General features: G+C 41.3%; 1 protein-coding gene across 1 annotated transcript in view; it reads left to right on the top strand.

Moving 5' to 3' along the window:
- Positions 1-18,094, top strand: part of NEK11 (NIMA related kinase 11) — a 240,650-nt gene that overhangs the window by 40,672 nt on the left and 181,884 nt on the right. The window contains 1 exon segment of the mRNA XM_067033804.1: positions 10,592-10,710. Coding sequence (XP_066889905.1) covers positions 10,592-10,710 — 119 coding nt within the window.

The following is an 18,094-nucleotide window of genomic DNA, read 5'->3' as shown; positions in this document are numbered from 1 at the left end:
AGGAAATTAACATCGATGCAATGCTGGTATGTAATCCAGTGGTTCTCAGTGTGTGATCCCAGACCAGCAGCATCAGCATCATTTGGGCTCTTTACTTAGAGATATAGATTGTTAGCTTCCATCACAGCCACAGTGAATTAGAAATTCTGGGGGTGGGATCTGGCTATCTGTGTTTTGACAAACCCACCAGGTGAGGCTGAAGCACACTGCAGTTTGAGAACCACACATCTAATCCACAAATCACACTCAAATTGAGCCCATTTGTCCCAGTTATGTCTTTAGAAAGGACATTTCTATAAGAATGTCTTTTTCTCACGCAGGATCCAATCCAGGATCATCTGCATTACTTTTTTTTTTAACATCTTTATTGGAGTATAATTGCTATACAATGGTGTGTTAGTTTCTCCTTTACAACAAAGTGAATCAGCTATACATATACATATGTTCCCATATCTCTTCCCTCTTGCGTCACCCTCCCTCCCACCCTCCCTATTCCACCCCTCTAGGTGGTCACAAAGCACCGAGCTGATGTCCCTGTGCTATGCGGCTGCTTCCCACTAGCTGTCTGTTTTACGTTTGGTAGTTCATGCCACTCTCTCACTTCATCACAGCTTACCCTTCCCCCTCCCCATATCCTCAAGTCCATGCTCTAATAGGTCTGTGTCTTTATTTCCGTCTTACCCCCTAGTTTCCACGGGCTGAGCTGCTCCTCCCACCCCCGGGCGTTGCCATGGTGACGGCTGCTGGCCAGGGAGCTGCTGCTGGGCTTCCCTGTTCCACCTGCTGAGCTGTCAGGACGCTCTTTCCTGAGGAATGACGTGTGGGTCGCTAGTTCTCCTTGCTAACCGAGATGTTTCTCATCTTCATGAGCTTAACTCACACAAACCTGGCATTATCCTCTTCTTATTGAGGTAAAATAATAATATTGGAAATGGCAGATGGCCAGACTTGCACCTCACAGAAAAATGTTATCACTATTGAAATAGCTGGATTTTTTAATCCCCAAGTTTCCTCTTCTGTAATTTAATTTGGGGCCTTGCAAGATTGAAATACACACATATAAATGCATTCATGAGGCCGCTATGTCCATCACCCAGCCCTTTGGACACATCACATCAGATTATGAGTGTAAAAAGCAAATTACCCAATTCTCACAACTTCTTGTCAAGTTCTAACCAAATCTTTGACGGGAAATAGTACCCAAACTACCAAAGTGACAGAATGTTTCAGGTATTGCTGCCTTCCATTCTCCTCCAGCCAGGGAAATGGGGCAACTTGCTGTCCCCTGTCCCTCCTCCACAGTTTCCCACCTCTTCATCTGTGCCCTTTCAGAATGTCCTTCCTCCTGGCTCCACGTTTTCAGTGCCCACCCATCCTCCCAGGCCCGCTGAAATGTCACCCACTCTACAAAGATTCCTATAATCTCCTGGTTGGAAATCACTCCTCACCTGATCCCCAACTCTCATCGCATTTCAACTCGGTGACACACAGCACATTATACATAGTATCATCCATCTCAGATCATACTCTCAGCGTGTGGGATTGATCTTTTTCTGATTCATTTTTGTATTGCATCATGAACCCATGTAATGAGCCACAAAGAATTTAGTACTCAGGAAATTTCTTTTGACGAATTCTTTACCACTTGCTTCCAGCTGCCTCTCACCTTATTTCTGTCAAATGCCGATGGTAAAATTTTGGATCCTTCTATCTGTCATATATGTTGAAAGCACTTTGTCAGAAAGCAGGGAAGGTTGGACTTGTCTGTTTTCTGGACTGTGATATTAACATAGCTAAATAAAAATTATATCAATACAGTTGTAGTGCTTAACCTTGGCTGCACACTGGAATCACCTGAAACGCTTTCAAAACTCCTGAGGGCTGAGGCCCTCCTTCAGAAAGTCTGATTTAATTGGTCTGGGGAATGACCCAGGCATCAGGATTTTTGAAAGCTCTCCAGGTGATTCTAATGTGCAGCCAGGGCCGAGAACTGCAAAAAAAGGGAGAATGGCCAGTGTGGAAACAGAAAAATATATTCATAGAAGAAAACCATGTCAGTGTTTATGGAGCGCTGAGCAAAGATGAGGCTCAGCTGAGAATAGGGGAGTCTGGCTGGTTCTGCTGGTGGGTGTGGTTTTCTGCTCAGGCCACCAGCTGGGTGCTGTTATTCATGAAAATTACGTGCCTTGTTCTCCAGCCTCTCTGAGCAACCTTATATCCTGTTTCTCCCCAAACTTTCATGCCCTGATTTTAGCATTTTTTCAGTGGTAGTTGCCTGGAGCAGTTTTTACTGTGATATTTGCCTAATGGTGATTATGTATTTCCCTCATTCGTTCTGCATTTACTAATTAGGGTTCTCTTGTTAGAAACCTATTCCACTCTTCCTTCTCCTCCATTGATGTCTTTATTCAATTATTTATATCAGTATGGACTCATGGATATTTATTTTTATTCTATGGGTTATAGCCCAATGCTGTCATTATTAATTTTCTTTCTCAAATTGGTCCAGCTTCGGCTAGTGGGGCTCCTTCAGATTGGCTCCTGTGTCCTCTAAACATGTCCCCATCCTTTTTGAAGGAGAAGTGGATTCTTATCTATAAACTATATTTTGTAGATGAGGAAACGGGACCCCAGAGAGGTGATTTTCTGGCAATCACATGGTTGGAATGTTGGATTTCATCCAGGACCAGGATCAGGACCACAGGGGTATAGGGAAAGCTGTTCCTGTTTTGCTTTTACTTGGATTGCTCCTATTCCTCCCTTAATATTTAATAGAATCAACCAAATAGTTCATGGTGCCTACCTTCCCAAGCATGAAATTATCTACTGCTACCTGGACATGAATCAATAGAGATGGATTGTTTTATTGTTCATATCAACAATGTTAACCAAACATGTTTCAGATGGTGGCGCTAAACTAAACATAGATTTTAACACACCTACACTAATCAAGCCTGTCTATGTGAGTTATGCAAAATATAAAGCTAACACTTTCGTTTACAGGATGAACAGGTTCTGGGGAATCTGATGCATGGTGACCATGGTTAACAATACTGCACTTACACGCTTCACATTTGCCAAGAGAGTAGATCTCAAGTGTTCTCAACACACACATGAGCGTGCACGCACACACACACACACAGGAACCACCATGTGAGATATTGGATGTGTCAATCAACTTGACTGTGGTAATCATCTCACAGTGCACATGTCCACCAGATCATCCTGTTTTATGGGAAAGCTGCTCCTTCCTTTGGCTTATTCTCACTTATGTTCTGTATCTTTATCTATCTCTATATAATACATACATATACACAGACACAAAAACACATGTATATCAATTTGTACACACATATGTCTTAATGTAATAATAATATAATGAATTATTGTATTTTCTGTCAATAGTAGACTAGATAGGGTTTGAAACAGTAGAAAGTGTGTGGACTCTGGCATCACACTGACTTCTGTTCAAATCTTGGTCCATTTCCTTGAACAAGTTATTTCATTTTTCTGACCCCTATCCTAATTTTAAGATAGGGTAAACAACACCTAGTATATTATTAGGTTTTTATAGGTATTTGAAATAATAAAGTTAATTTATTAACTTTATGAGTTAAAATAAAGTTAAAAAAGGGACTATCAGACCTTTCCTCCTAACAGACTGTCAATAATGGAAGCTGTCTTTATAATAGTTCATTATTTCAGTGTGACCTCACTCTCCCCCCAGGTTGTTTTCTAGAAGGCGAGCTAATTTTTACCTCTGAGTTTTTGGCTTGCAGCCCTTAGTGTGAGGATTCATGCCAGAAGGAGGAAACATGGAAAATTTTAAACACTAATGGGTCCAATAGCAACATTCAAACAAGTACTTTCTAAGGATCTGTTTGTAATATAAAAAGAACATTTTAAATCTCCTCTTATGTTTCTCATTTATGCAAATTGTTTAAATAAACCAAGTAAGTGGGTTGAGTTTTATAATGGTGAAATTCTAGTGAGTCTCTGTAGACTCTTGCAAGTGAATTTGGCAATGACATGCACCACCAGGTTTACTGGTTCTCAGAGGGTCCTTACAACTTCATGCTGGATGTCTTGGGTCTGCTGTTAGAGACAAACCCTTTGTTGTCTTTCAAAGCCACTGCTGAAGCTCTGTCTGAGGCCATGGATGAGAGACATTCCTGGTATATTGATCTTTGTGGCATTGATTAGTGACTTTCTGTCTTAGTCCGTTCAGGCTGCTATAACAAAATACCATAGACTGTGTGCCTTATAAACAACATACATTTATTTCTCACAGTTCTGGAGGCTGGGAAGTCTAAGATCAAGGTTCTGGCAGATTCAGTGTCTGGTGAGAACCCAATTCCTCACCTCTTAATTCCATCACACTGTGCGGTTAGGATTTCAACATATGCATTTTGGGGGACACGAACATTGTCTATAGCATTATCCTTCCCAGTGTGAGCTCCAGGTGTCCACACATCAGGGCTGTCTTCAGTGGTCTGCATTGCTGGGATTGGTGCTGATTAAGGGAACTAGAGTTATCTTCAGACAGGTGCATCCCATCAGAGCCCTCTGGTTTTCCTGGGCAGCTCCTGCCTGGCTATGTAGGCCTCCCTGAATTCACTGTGCCAATTCTATGGGTCTAGATGGTAAATAATATGTATCTTGTGTTGGGCTTCCCTGGTGGCGCAGTGGTTGAGAGTCCGCCTGCCGATGCAGGGGACACGGGTTTGTGCCCTGGTCCGGGAAGATCCCACGTGCCGCGGAGCGGCTGGGCCCGTGAGCCGTGGCCGCTGAGCCTGCGCGTCCGGAGCCTGTGCTCCGCGACGGGAGAGGCCACAACAGTGAGAGGCCCACGTACCGCAAAAAAAAAAAAAAAAAAAAAAAAAAAAATGTATCTTGTGTTTTTATACACTTAAACTGATCTGTTCATGATCTTTGTAAGTACCATAAGTAAAATCATTTGACTTGTTCCATTTACTTTCTTTGTTTAAAATATGAAATATTTTAAGCTTTTCACAAAAAAAAGTTTAAAAATAAGGCCACTGATTTTTAATTAAAATTGTTGATATAAAAATTGAAAAACAAAACTAGTTTCATTTATGAGAAATGTATGAATGCATTAATATCAAGCAATTCATAAGCCCAGTAGAACTTTTGGCATTTGGAGTGTGGCTTTAGCTATCATATATGACTTTGTATAAATATGTGATCAAAAATAGAATCAGAATAAACCACTCCAAATAGTTTATTTAAAAAAAACAGTCCAGTGATTTATAGGTAAAAGCATTATTTTGTCTTAAAAAAAAATAAATTCTACCACTTTATTCTTATTTATGTACATTTACCTCAGCAGGAAGAAAACTTACTCTAAAAGAATTTGAAAGAAAATTAGCAACTAAACCCAAGAGTGCTCAGTTATATTATCAAGACATAAATGTCACGATACTACATGGCATTCTTTAGTAACTATTTAGAAACTGGATCTTCTTATTTTGCTTTTAAGAGCATAACGTGGTTTGACATTTTCCCCACTTTTTATGAACTCCATTTACAAATTTAAAAATATATTATAAAATAATTTTTATTCAACCCAGACTTTCTCAGATACATCTTTTGCCTTTGGAGTTTTTCAAACTGTTGGACAAAATGTTTCCATTAATAGGTGAGATATTACATATTTGGCCCATTTGTGTTATTATCTAGTAGCACTTTCTTAAAGTGCAGTCTATGGCCTGTCCCAGAGTCACTTAGGATGCTTGTTAAAAAATACAAATTCCGGGCTTCCCTGGTGGCGCAGTGGTTGAGAATCCGCCTGCCGGTGCAGGAGACACGGGTTCATGCCCCGGTCTGGGAAGATCCCACATGCCGCGGAGCGGCTGGGCCCGTGAGCCATAGCCGCTGAGCCTGCGCGTCCGGAGCCTGTGCTCCGCAACGGGGGAGGCCACAACAGTGAGGGGCCCCGCGTATCGCAAAAAAAAAAAACAAAAAAAAAAAAAAACAAATTCTGGGCTTCCCTGGTGGTGCAGTGATTAAGAATCCGCCTGCCAATTCAGGGGACACAGGTTCGAGCCCTGGTCCAGGAAGATCCCACATGCCGTGGTGCAACTAAGCCTGTGTGCCACAACTACTGAGTCTGCGCTCTAGAGCCCACAAAACCACAACTACTGAGCCCGCGTGCCACACTACTGAAGCCTGCAGGCCTAGAGCCTGTGCTCTGCAACAAGAGAAGCCACTGCAATGAGAAGCCCACGCACCGCAACGAAGAGTAGCCCCCGCTCGCCGAAACTAGAGAATGCCCGCGCGCGGTAACGAAGACACAAAGCAGCCAAAAAAGAAAATAAATAAATAAATTTATTTTAAAAATACAGATTCCTTGATCCTCTCCTAATTTACTGAATCAGAGTCTCTGTTGATACAGCCCAGGAATATGCATTTTAAACAAGCAACTTGAATGTGTCTGATACATGCAAAATTTTGAGATCCACTGGAAGGATGTCTCAGAACCTTAGTTAAAGGAGATGTAGAGTGTGAGGGAGCTGCATCTTAAGATGTCGGCCCAGAGAATTAATCAGGGGCAGCGCTTTCATTTTAAAATGAAGAAGTAGGGCAGAACAATTTTTCAAGCTCTTTGCAGCCCTGAAATCCTGAGATTGTTTTGCCCTTTGTGTATGCTCTGAACATTGCAGTCTCACTGTATTCAGGCTCTGAGAAGGCTCTCCAATGTCTTTTAAACTAGATGTAAGTGCTTCTATTGATGACTTTAAAAACACGGATTAATTTTTAAAATCAAATCCTTTTAGGTTTTAAAACTTTTTAATGTCAATTAAAGATGGAGTTCAGACACTGTATTTGAGTTGCTCTTCATTTCTTCAGGGTCTTGGTGTTTCAGAGTCAATCTGATGTTGGCTAACTTGGATGGCGGAAGGAGGCAAGACCATTAATCCATCAAATGGCACATTTTGGGTTACAGATTTTTGAAACCTTAGAAGTTAACATCAAGGCTTTTATTGCAACTTTCGAGGGGTGATATTAGTAAAGGAAAGCATTTTCTGTCAGCAGTATAGATTTAGGGCAATATTAATATTGGTTCAAATTAAAGTCAATACACTTTTCATTAGAGTTGCCTTAGCAATAAAAGTCATCATTAACTACTTCTCAAAGTCAAGGAAACAGAATGAGCCTACAGATATTGTAATAAGAGCTTCTTAAACCAAGGTGTGACATTTCATCCAAAACATTTGATTTTTACTTTGATGATGGCTTGGCAAAAGAAATAAATACTTTTCGTATTGCTGAATTAAAATCAGACTGCTTCACAAAAAATTGTTTCTTTTTTATATGAAATTTGTTGTGTCTTAATTTGTGAGTGACTTGACTACCTTCATTAAATCCTAAGAAAATCTACAGAGTGTTTATTAAAGAACAAAGTAAATACAAAACAAATAGTTTTTCTTGCAGATAAACATGCAGAATGAAAACTGCGGGGGGAGTAACTTGAGGAGGATAAGACCCAGCTCTCCAATTAATTTGATCTTTTGGTATTTTGTCCTCTTGTCAATAGAACATGTCCCTTGCTTAACGCTAAGAACTAGTACATTTCTTCTTATGGTTCTACCTGAGAAGGGGGTGTTTGTATACCCTCTTTTGACATTTCACTTTGCAGCCTGGTATTGAAGGCCCTATTCCTTTTTTTTCCCCCAAATAGTCTAAGTATATGTTTCTTTAGTCACAGGAAATGTGCACACACTTAACATCAATGCAGGAAACAGATAAGCAACCTCTACTCACTACTTGAGGGGGGAGCATAATGAGGTGATAGTCAGACTAACAATGAATGTCACCCAGGGAGTGTGCTCGTCTGTGGCAAGATGACTCACAGGGAATGTAATTCTGCTCACTCACAATGAAAACAGTACTGAAGCTGATACAAATGTGGTAGGAATTTATATTTCTTTAACTAATATAGTTTTTAAATGACCATAGGAAATGAAAAGCAGCATTGAGGTTTGGAGACAAATTCCTGAAAGAAATGTTATTTGAACATACAGACAAATTTCTCCAAATTTCAGTATTATCGAGGCAGACAATTATGTCACAAAGGTCATTTTCATAGGGATGACTGTACTTATGTATGACCTTCCTAAAGTAGGAAACATTAGGTTGAAGCTGTCAACTTCATTGATATTTCTTTAAGGCAAGCTTTTCTTCTTTTTTTTTTCTTTTCATTTCTTTCCTCCCTCCCTTCCAACTTTCCTTCCAACTTTCCTTCCTCCCTCCCTCCCTCCTTCCCCGCTTTCCTTTCTTCCTTCCTTCCTTCCTTCCTTCTTTTTCTCCCTCCTTCCTGCTTTCTTGGCTTTCTGTCACTTCCTATCTCAAGCTATTCAGGAAGGGGATGGCAACATGTAGATAATTATCTTTTTGCTACTAAAGTTCTTTTATCATATCCTGAGAATCTAAATGGGATATTGAAAGGAGATCTTGTTTTTTTATTAAAATTTTTTTTCTTTTTTGTGTGAGAGAAAGGTTTGCTAGAGTCCTCTTGGGTAGAAAAGGAAATCTGGGTTTGGAAAAATACATACATTTACAGCTTACCTTTCATCTGAAGGACTTTTCTATGTCTACTTCACAGGATGCTATAATAATCTGATGTCAAAAAATGTTCTGTGCAACTTCTAGAAACATTTTGACACTATAACTTGTATGATCCAACAGAATTTAATAAACTCTAGGATTAAAAAGAGAGGCTATAAAGGCATGTTTGGAGAATGAGAAGGAAATGCAGGTCTTTTTGACAAGGAGTCAAATATTCAATTCATTCCTTAAACTTTGATCGCCTTGGCCCAGAAAATCCAGCCAGATATCGAGTCTGAGTGAGGGTGCGAGTTGTTTAATATGCCACTTTAGAGACTCATCATGCCCTGTGTAGAAGGAGAGAAAATGCTAGGCAAATATTTGTACATTGCACTGAAGGGAAATAAAAATGCATTACACATGAGTTAGTCAGTTGACCTGATGTTGTTCAATTAGAAGTTATTTTTCTTTGATTGTTTCATTGCCGATGAATGCTTTTCCTTTGCATCTAATGATGATGACTCTGTCAGGAATAGTCTGAGTAGCTTAATGTTTGGCTATGATGCTCCTTATGGATGGAGCAATGGAGCAAGTACCTCCTCTCTTTGTGGGCCTGTGTTGTTGGCATCCTCCAAAGACCAAACACAGTCGCATTTAACCCATCCTTTTCTTCAGAGGAAAGATTTTTGAACTGTCTCTAATTTTTCAGTGTTTAAGGTAAAAGGGATAAGGTATAGCAGTTCTCTAAGAGAATTTAACATTATGTGTCTTCATTTCTATGGTAACTTACGTACATTAATATCAGCATAATCAGAAAGAGTCTTGTATCAGACACTGCCAGGCAATTTTAGGTGTTTGTCATTTGTGATCTAGATTAGTTTTTGGCACCAAGTGTTATTCCTTAACTGAATAGCAGTGAGTAGTAGGACAGAGACTGCTAATGCTTAAATGATGTGTGTGGGCCCCACAGGAATCAGCAGGTGCTGTATTCCTGAGAGTTGCTGTAGTTAAATAGAGAAGAGGAGAGATAGGCCATCTCCAGGATGCAAAAGTCAGGGCTTGACAAACTGAAAAGAATCAATACTCCAGCACCAGCACAATATGCACGATGTAAGCACCAAAACATCACCACTTGATACTAAATTAACTTCACTAATTTGAATTTTATTGGCTCTGTGCTTTTAATTTGTATACATGTTAGGGTTCTATAGTTATATAAAACTCTAAGCATAAGGAGAATTATCCCTAGTTTTATGCAAGTACATATAAATATGTAATGTAATATAATAGAGACAATTTTTAGGTAGAATTTAGGTAATGTAATAAAAGTTAAGGCCCTTAGAAGGATTTTGTTCTTACATGGTGCCAAAGATAAACACAACCGGACAATAGTTAAAGCACTGAAAACAGAGTTTCCTCAGTAACCACTGACAGGAGGGGAAAGAGCCAAGCTCCACTGTGCTGTGTGCAAAGTAATTGGGTAAATTAAAGGGAGAGGGAGGGAGTGGGGGCAGGGGAGGTAATGCAGGCAGGGGGCCTGAGCAGAGTCAGGGGACTGACATATTACAGAAAGTGAGAAGGGGGTTGGTTCCTGTGAAACCACCTGGGTTTGCTAACTGGCACTTATTGAAGTTGGGCTCCTGCCCTCCCCAGAGAGCAGGGGACAGGGCTCCATCTTGAGGTATGGCTGGAATAGTTCTTTCGGCAGCCTTGAGTTTTCTCAAGTAGGCACTTTAAGGGGGACGAGGGTCATCCTAAGAATGTGACCTTGGGCTGTTAGAAATATGTTAGCATTTGTTCAAGCCTTTATTGGCGAAAGTGGATGCCTGGTTGAGAAGAGGGCTCAGGAGGCTGGCAGCGTTTGGTCAGGAGAGGGTCTGTGCAGTGATACTTCCCAAGCACCAGTGCGACCTCACTGTGCTGTTATAAACAATGGCCGCTGTGCGTCAGCTCTTGTTAAGAGAGATTGATTTTAAATTCCTAACTGAAGGAAAATACGAAAACTTATGCTATTTTGTTTCAGGACCGAGATCTGGACTATAAAATTAAGGAATATAGAGAAGCTGGAAAAACCTTTCCAGAGAGTCAAATAATAGAATGGTTTATCCAGCTGTTGCTGGGAGTTGACTACATCCATGAAAGGTATGTTCATTTGTTACTGAGGGACAGTGTTTTTTTAACAGTCACATCTGAATTTGAAAAATGAAATTTGGGAGGTAGAATTGAAAGGAAGCAAGTCCAAAGGTAAATGACTGTAATTAAACATCTGTGATATGTTTTTCCATAGGAAACTGTCGAATGATTATATCTAGAGGATTTATTTGATTACCTTTTTCGTTGTTGTTCTGGAAATCAAACTGGCCTTAAATACAAGACAGAAACTTGTATTAAACACATTCCTCTATATCTGATCCTATCCTGTGAGCCACAAGCAATTCTCAGATACCTTTAGCTTGCTATAAATTTATTACATCTTCCAGCAGGCTTGAGCTGTGAATACCCTAGCAAGCTGCAGATAGACTGCGGGGTTATTCTGGAGTGTGTCAGTGCACATCTAGCTGTGCTCACATTCCAAGATGAGCTAAAGGAATTGAGGCAGAAGATATAAGTGTTCAGACCAGTCAGTTTTTTTTTTTTTTTTTTTTTTTTTTTTTTTTTTTTGCGGTATGCGGGCCTCTCACTGTTGTGGCCTCTCCCGTTGAGGAGCACAGGCTCCGGACGCGCAGGCCTAGCGGCCATGGCTCACGGGCTTAGTCGCTCCGCGGCATGTGGGATCCTCCCGGACCGGGGCACGAACCCGTGTCTCCTGCATCGGCAGGCGGACTCTCAACCACTGTGCCACCAGGGAAGCCCAGACCAGTCAGTTTTGACATTAAATATCTGATAAAGAAGGTCAAAGTACGCTTATGGTTCAGTTGTTTATAATTTGCCTTTGCAATCTCAGCCTCAAAAATGTATTTTAAAACTTTTTACTAATTTTTTCACAGGTCAAAAGCAAGATGTTTTCGATGTTAAATATTTTATAGACACATAACATGATATGAATGCATTTGAAAAGATGAACATACATAGACAAATAAAAGTAGGTGCTGTGAGGGGTCCATGTTAGCTTTCAACTTAGGATGGGGCAGAACATAACATTCTTCTTGAACAAAAGTGGGAGTTTGTAGGGGACACCAAGGCCTGGCCGTCCATGAATGTCAAATAGCTTAAATGTGTCATCTGTGATTTCTGATGGCATAAAAAGTAATCCGATTATTCTGTACTTTGCCGTGTATCTTCCGAAGCACATGCTTGATGAGACCGATAGCCACTGACTTATTGACAACTCACGACAATCTTTTGAGTGGTGTCAAACTATCCTAAGAGGCAATGATAAAAGAATATCAAATAATCTTTTAATAAACTACCAAAGCTGCTGAATATAAGATTTCTGTGTGCATACAGTTATATTCATATTCCTTTTATTTTCTCTACTATTCCTTGGCATATTTGTTAACTTAGACACAAGGAAAACAACACATATAAAGATGCCAACTTTGGTGTTCAGTGTGCAAAATATAAAACTGAAATCTGGTTGATTTAAGAACCCAAACATTTTTTGATACATTTTGGGTCTGCTTAGTAATAGTTAAAATAAATGAGTTTAAAATAATCCTTCAATGGACTTCCCTGGTGGCACAGTGGTTAAGAATCTACCTGCCAATGCAGGGGACACGGGTTTGAGCCCTGGTCTGGGAATATCCCACATGCTGTGGAACAGCTGAGCCCACACGCTGCAACTACTGAAGCCCTCGTGCCTAGAGCCCATGTTCTGCAACAAGAGAAGCCACCACAATGAGAAGCCTGCACACCACAACGAAGAGTAGCCCCCCCTTACCACAACTAGAGAAAGCCCGTGTGCAGCAACGAAGGCCCAATGCAGCCAAAAACTAATTTTAAAAAAAGAAAAAAGCGTTTAAAAAAATCCTTCAAAGAGAGGATTTAAATTTGTTTTGAATCCTTCAGCATTCTAAGAAAGTCATTAAATAGGGCTAAATGTTTTGGTATTTGTGGATCTGTGGATCTGAAATACCACCCTTTGTGATTCGGATAACAAATGATGATGCTTCTTTCATTATGTTATTATTATTATTTTTAAAATAAATTTATTTTTGGCTGCGTTGGGTCTTCCTTGCTGCCTGCAGTCTTTCTCTAGTTTGCGGCGAGCGGGGGCTCCTCTTTGTTGCGGTGCAGGGGCTTCTCATTGCAGTGGCTTCTCATTGTGGAGCACAGGCTCTAGGCACACAGGCTTCAGTAGTTGTGGCAGGTGTGTTTCAGTAGTTGTGGCACACGGCCTCAGTAGTTGGGGCTCACGGGCTCTAGAATGCAGGTTCAGTAGTTGTGGTACATGGGCTTAGTTGCTCTGCGGCATGTGGGATCTTCCTGGACCAGGGCTTGAACCTGTGTCCCCTGCATTGGCAGGCAGGTTCTTCACCACCACGCCACCAGGAAAGTCTCTCATTATGTTATTGTAACCAATTACTGTAAAGTTTTTCTCTATAGATGGAGAAATTTCAATTTTATATTTAAATTCATTCATTCATTTATTAAATAGCATTAAGTTAAAATAAAGCCTAACCTCAAAGAGCTGTTAGTAAACTAGCAAAGATGAAACATGACCCCTGATAACTGTACACCGTATAGCATGGTGGATATACAGAGTTCATGGTCTCTACTGCGTGTGGCTTATGGCCTTGGGTGATCTGCTTAACCTTTCTGAGCCTTTGTTTCCTCATCTATAAAATATAGATCATAATGGGACTCTCCTTGCTTACTTTATAGGGCTGTGGGGAATATGCTTTAAGATATTACACTCTTAGAAAGTTTGCAAACTGTCAAGCCCTGTGTAAGTGTTATTGTTTGTGGTTGTAATTCAATATAGAATGAGAGCCTAGCCACCAGAAGGGGTTAAAAATCTCTGACAATAACGAGTATTGGCAAGGAGGTGGAGCTATTGGAATTATCTTACATTGCTGTTAGGGTGTGAATTGGTATAACCACTTGGGAAAAATGTTTGGTAGTATTGATACCTCCAAAGCCAAACATTTAAATACCTTATGACCCAGTAATTCTATTTGTGAGGTGAAATATGAATACCTATATCCAACAAAAGACATGTACAAAAATGACCATAGAAGCCTTATTTGTAATAGCCAAAACACAGAAAAATGTCCATTTACAGTAGAATTGTTAAATAAATGTGATATAGTCATACAATGGGGTACTCTGCAATAAAAAATAACACATGATTGGTATGCACAATCTGATGAATCTCAGAGATGTAATGTTGGGTGAGAGAAAACAGACACAAAAGAGTGGGTACTATGTGGCTCCATTTGTATGACGTTCAAAAACAGGCAAAACCAATGTTAGGTGAATCAGAATAGAGGTTACGTTTGGAAGGGAATTTGGACTGGAAGGGGAACAAAGAAACCTCCTGGGATGCTGGAAATGTTCTACATCTTGCTCCGGGTGGAGGATTACAAGTGTGATGTGTATGTAAAAGTTCATCAAGCCTAAGATTTATATGCTTTAATGTAAATTATACTCTTAATTTAAAACAGGTGATAAGAGTGCCAAGAAAAGTACAATTTAAGTGCTGTAGGACAGCAGTCCCCAAGCTTTTTGGTACCAGGGACCGGTTTTGTGGAAGACAGTTTTTCCACGGACTAGGGGTGGGTGGGGATGGTTCAGGCTGTAATGCGAGCGATGGGGAGCGGCAGATGAAGCTTCACTTGCTCGCCTGCCGCTCACCTCCTGCTGTGTGGCCCAGTTCCTAACAGGCCACAGGCCGGTACTGCTCCGTGGCCCGGGGGTTGGGGATCCCTGCTATAGGAGCTCAGAAGAGGGAATAATGCTTTTACTTGGGAGAATCAATGAAGGCCTCTTGGAAGAAGTGATATTTGAACCACGGTGCTTTTTTTTTTTTTTTTTTTTTTTTTGCAGTACGCGGGCCTCTCATTGTTGTGGCCTCTCCGTCGTGGAGCACAGGCGGTGCATTTTAAATATGGTAGAAGATGGGTCAGAACTTTCCAGGCTTAGGGAACAGAGTGAGCAAAGTCACAGAGCTGGGAAAACATGGTACTTTTAGGGTAAATAATGAGTGGTCCCATCAGAAAGGCTCTTGGAGTACATGAATGGAGCTGTGAGTCAAGGTAGATCAGATTGTAGATCAGATTGTAGATCTGATCAAAGTAGATCAGATTGTAGAGGGCTTTATTTTGTAGCATAGATATTGATACCACAGAAGCCTTCTGAATGGAGCTGTAGTGTGACCAGAACTTCGGGAGGATTAGATGATAAATTTTAGAGGGGAGAGAGGGGGACTTGGGTTATCAACCTGGAAACTTTATAAAATCCATGCCTGAGGTTGTAAGACCTGAGCCAAGGTGACAGCACTGGGCAGCATGGAAGGGTGAGAGTGAACTCGACAAGCTGAAATGACCAAACTTGACATTAAGCGGGTTGTGAGATGTGCTAGGATAAGGTCAAAGATGAACCTGTTCATCACCTGAGGGTGAGCAAGAAGTTGGAAAGACAGGTTTGAAGCAATAGTGCTGAGTTTAATTATAAATATGCTGAGTGGACTATGGAGAGAAAGAGATACAGAAGGAGGAAAAGAAGGAGGTGGAGGAGGAGGAGACAGAGGGAGGGAAAGCAGAGGAAGGGGAAGGGCAAGGAGAAAGAGAAGAAAACGTTAGAAGTGAGGACCTAGATCTTGGGGAAACAGAAAGACTTGTCATTGTGCATGTGATGGTTAATTTTATGTCAGTCTGAGTGGGCCATGAGTTGTTCTTTTAGCATATGGCATGGACACTTATAAATAATAATGTATGAAACTAAAAGTATTCACAGTTTACTCAAAGCTACCTTGAGACAGTAGCACTAAAACTCCTTTCTCATGCTGTGTTAACACAAAACCCCAACCTCGGTGACTTAGGACAGTCATTTCTTTCTTTGGCTGCAGATCAGCTGCGAGTCTTCCCATCCCACTGCCTACTCTGAAAGAGCAGCTCTTGTCTGGGACATACGTTCTCCTGGAAGAGGGAAAAGCAAGAGCGTTAGGGGAAACACTCAATGTTTCTTAAAGATTCTGCTCAGACATGACAGTTGCCTGGTCTGTTTGCATGCCATTAACCCAAGCAAGTCACGTGACCAAGCCCAGTGGAGGTGCCTCTTCCTCCCAAGGCAGACACCTGCTGCCTGGCACAAGAGGTGCAAATATTTGGGAACAAGAATACAGCCTACCACAGTGCTTCCCTCAGCTTTCTACTTAAATCTGTCAAACTATAACCCATAAAATAGATCTGTCTATGAAGCATTATTCCAGCCTTTTCCTCTTGTAGTCTAGAGCAGGGGTCCCCAATCCCTGGGCCATGGACCTGTACTTGTCTGTGGACTGTTAGGAACCAGGCCGCACAGAAGGAGGTGAGTGGCGGGCGAGCGAGCAAAGCTTCATCTGCAGCTCCCCATGGCTCTCCGTTGCTCACATTACTGCCAGAACCATTACCCCCATCATCTGTGGAAAAATTGTCTTCCACGAAACCGGTCCCTGGTGCCAAAAAGGTTGGGGACCGCTGGTCTAGAGTATATATTCAAACGCATTTTGAAAATTACATAGACTGCTTACAAATGAGTTAGGAAATTACTTTGGAAAAAAGAAGAAGATGGATTTGGCTCTTCTGTTGCAAATTTCCTTGCAAATTTTTTTAGTGCAAGTGGTGGTTAATTTTATGTGTCAACTTGAGTGGGCTGTGAGTTGCCCAGATTAAATATTGCTCTGGGTGTGCCTGTGAGGGTGTTTCCAGATGGGATTGTAACAGGGAAGAGCCAATTTTGACTCCATGTTGGATCTGTTTCTTTGACTTCAGCCTTTGCTTTTTGTTGCTTTTGTTACTGTAATCACACATAATGGCCTGCCTCAGGAACCCTACCCACGTTTGAATGACTGCAAGAAAGAAGCAATTACACATCCCCTCCCTGAGGCTGGCCATTCCAGGAGATGTTTTACAAGGCTGTTGGCCCTTTTTACTTCCTCCCCTCCTCTCCCTCTCTATTCTGCCTTTTTACTTTACTTCCCCCTCTAATTCTATAAAAGAAACTGGCATCCAGACCCTGATAAGATAGTGTTCTGGGAGGACCCTAGTCTGCCATCTTCTCAGTCTGCTGGCTTTCCGAATAAAGTCACTATTCCTTACCTCAATACCTCATCTCCTGATTTATTAGCCTGTTGGCAGTGAGCAGAGTGAGCTTGGACTCCGCAACAGGACTAGCATTTGGATCTTGGATCGGTGGACTCTGTAGATTGAGCCCTCCAGTGTGGTTGGACACATCCATCCCTTGAAGGTCTGAAAAACACAAAAGGCATAGGAAGGAGGAATTTTCCCCCTTTCTCCTGCCTCACTGGGGAGCTGGGATGTCTCATCCCATCTTCTTCTGCCCTTGGACCGAAGGACCTAGATCATTGACTCACCTGGTCTCAGGCCTTCAGACTAGGACTGAATTATACCACCAGTTTTCCTGGGTCTTCAGCTTGCAGACAGCAGATCTTGGGATTTCTCAGCCTCCCTAATTTCTTGAGCCAGTTCCTTATAATAAATCTCCATTTGTATCTATATCCATATCTGTATCTTCTATTGGTTCTGTTTCTCTGGAGAACCCTGACTAATACAGTGCAGCAGCAGAGGAGATAAAGAAGACTCTGGAAAAACTAAGAAGAATGAAGTTACAGAAGAAATGAAGATTTTGTTTACTCCTTTGGAGCTTTCCTGTACTTATTTTAATTTGGTTTATTTATATACTTGTAATATTCTAAATCTATGGCATATGGCATACACACTTATAAATAATGTTGTTAAAAGCTGAGAATTTTCACAGTTCACTGAAAGCTGTCTTGAGAATGTAGCTCTAAGACTCCTTCCTCCCCCCTGGGCCTAAACCTCTGGCAAGTAGACAGAGAGAGCTAAGTTTGTTAAAGCTGTTTGTGTCCAGAGGCTCGTCACCAAGTCCCCCAAGCCTCCATAAACTGGGCCAGTATTTGAGTGACTTAGAGCCTTTCTCCTTTTTGGTCCAATTAATCGGCTAATCTTTGAAATGTTGTCTCTGGATGCCACAGCAGAACTGGGCATGAGGGAACTTCTTGGGGGCAGAGACAAGAAGGCTCTGAGGGCAAAAAAGGCTCCTCCTTTTTTGCCCCCAGTGCTAACACAGGAAACACAAAACAAAACAAACACCACCACCCCCAGCCCACTTCTGTTAAAGGCGTTCTGTTCAATTAGCCTAGATTTTTTAACATGAAGCACAGAGCAGCTTCTCTGCAGGGATCTCATTTGCTGGTGTTCTTGGTGCTTTCACAGTGGAGGAGAGAACAGGGCTGGGGCACTTTCCCTAAGATGAGTGCCTTGTCACCTAGCAACCCATACCTTTCCCCAGCCACTTGGTGAGGTATTGTGTTAGAATGGCCAAACATTTTGCAAAAGGTGGT

The sequence above is a fragment of the Kogia breviceps genome, chromosome 5 (genome assembly GCF_026419965.1).
Source record: "Kogia breviceps isolate mKogBre1 chromosome 5, mKogBre1 haplotype 1, whole genome shotgun sequence".
In the NCBI taxonomy this organism is placed as follows: Eukaryota; Metazoa; Chordata; class Mammalia; order Artiodactyla; family Physeteridae; genus Kogia; species Kogia breviceps.
The sequence above is the reverse complement of the archived record's forward strand: the minus strand, read 5'-3'. Positions and strand labels throughout refer to the sequence as shown.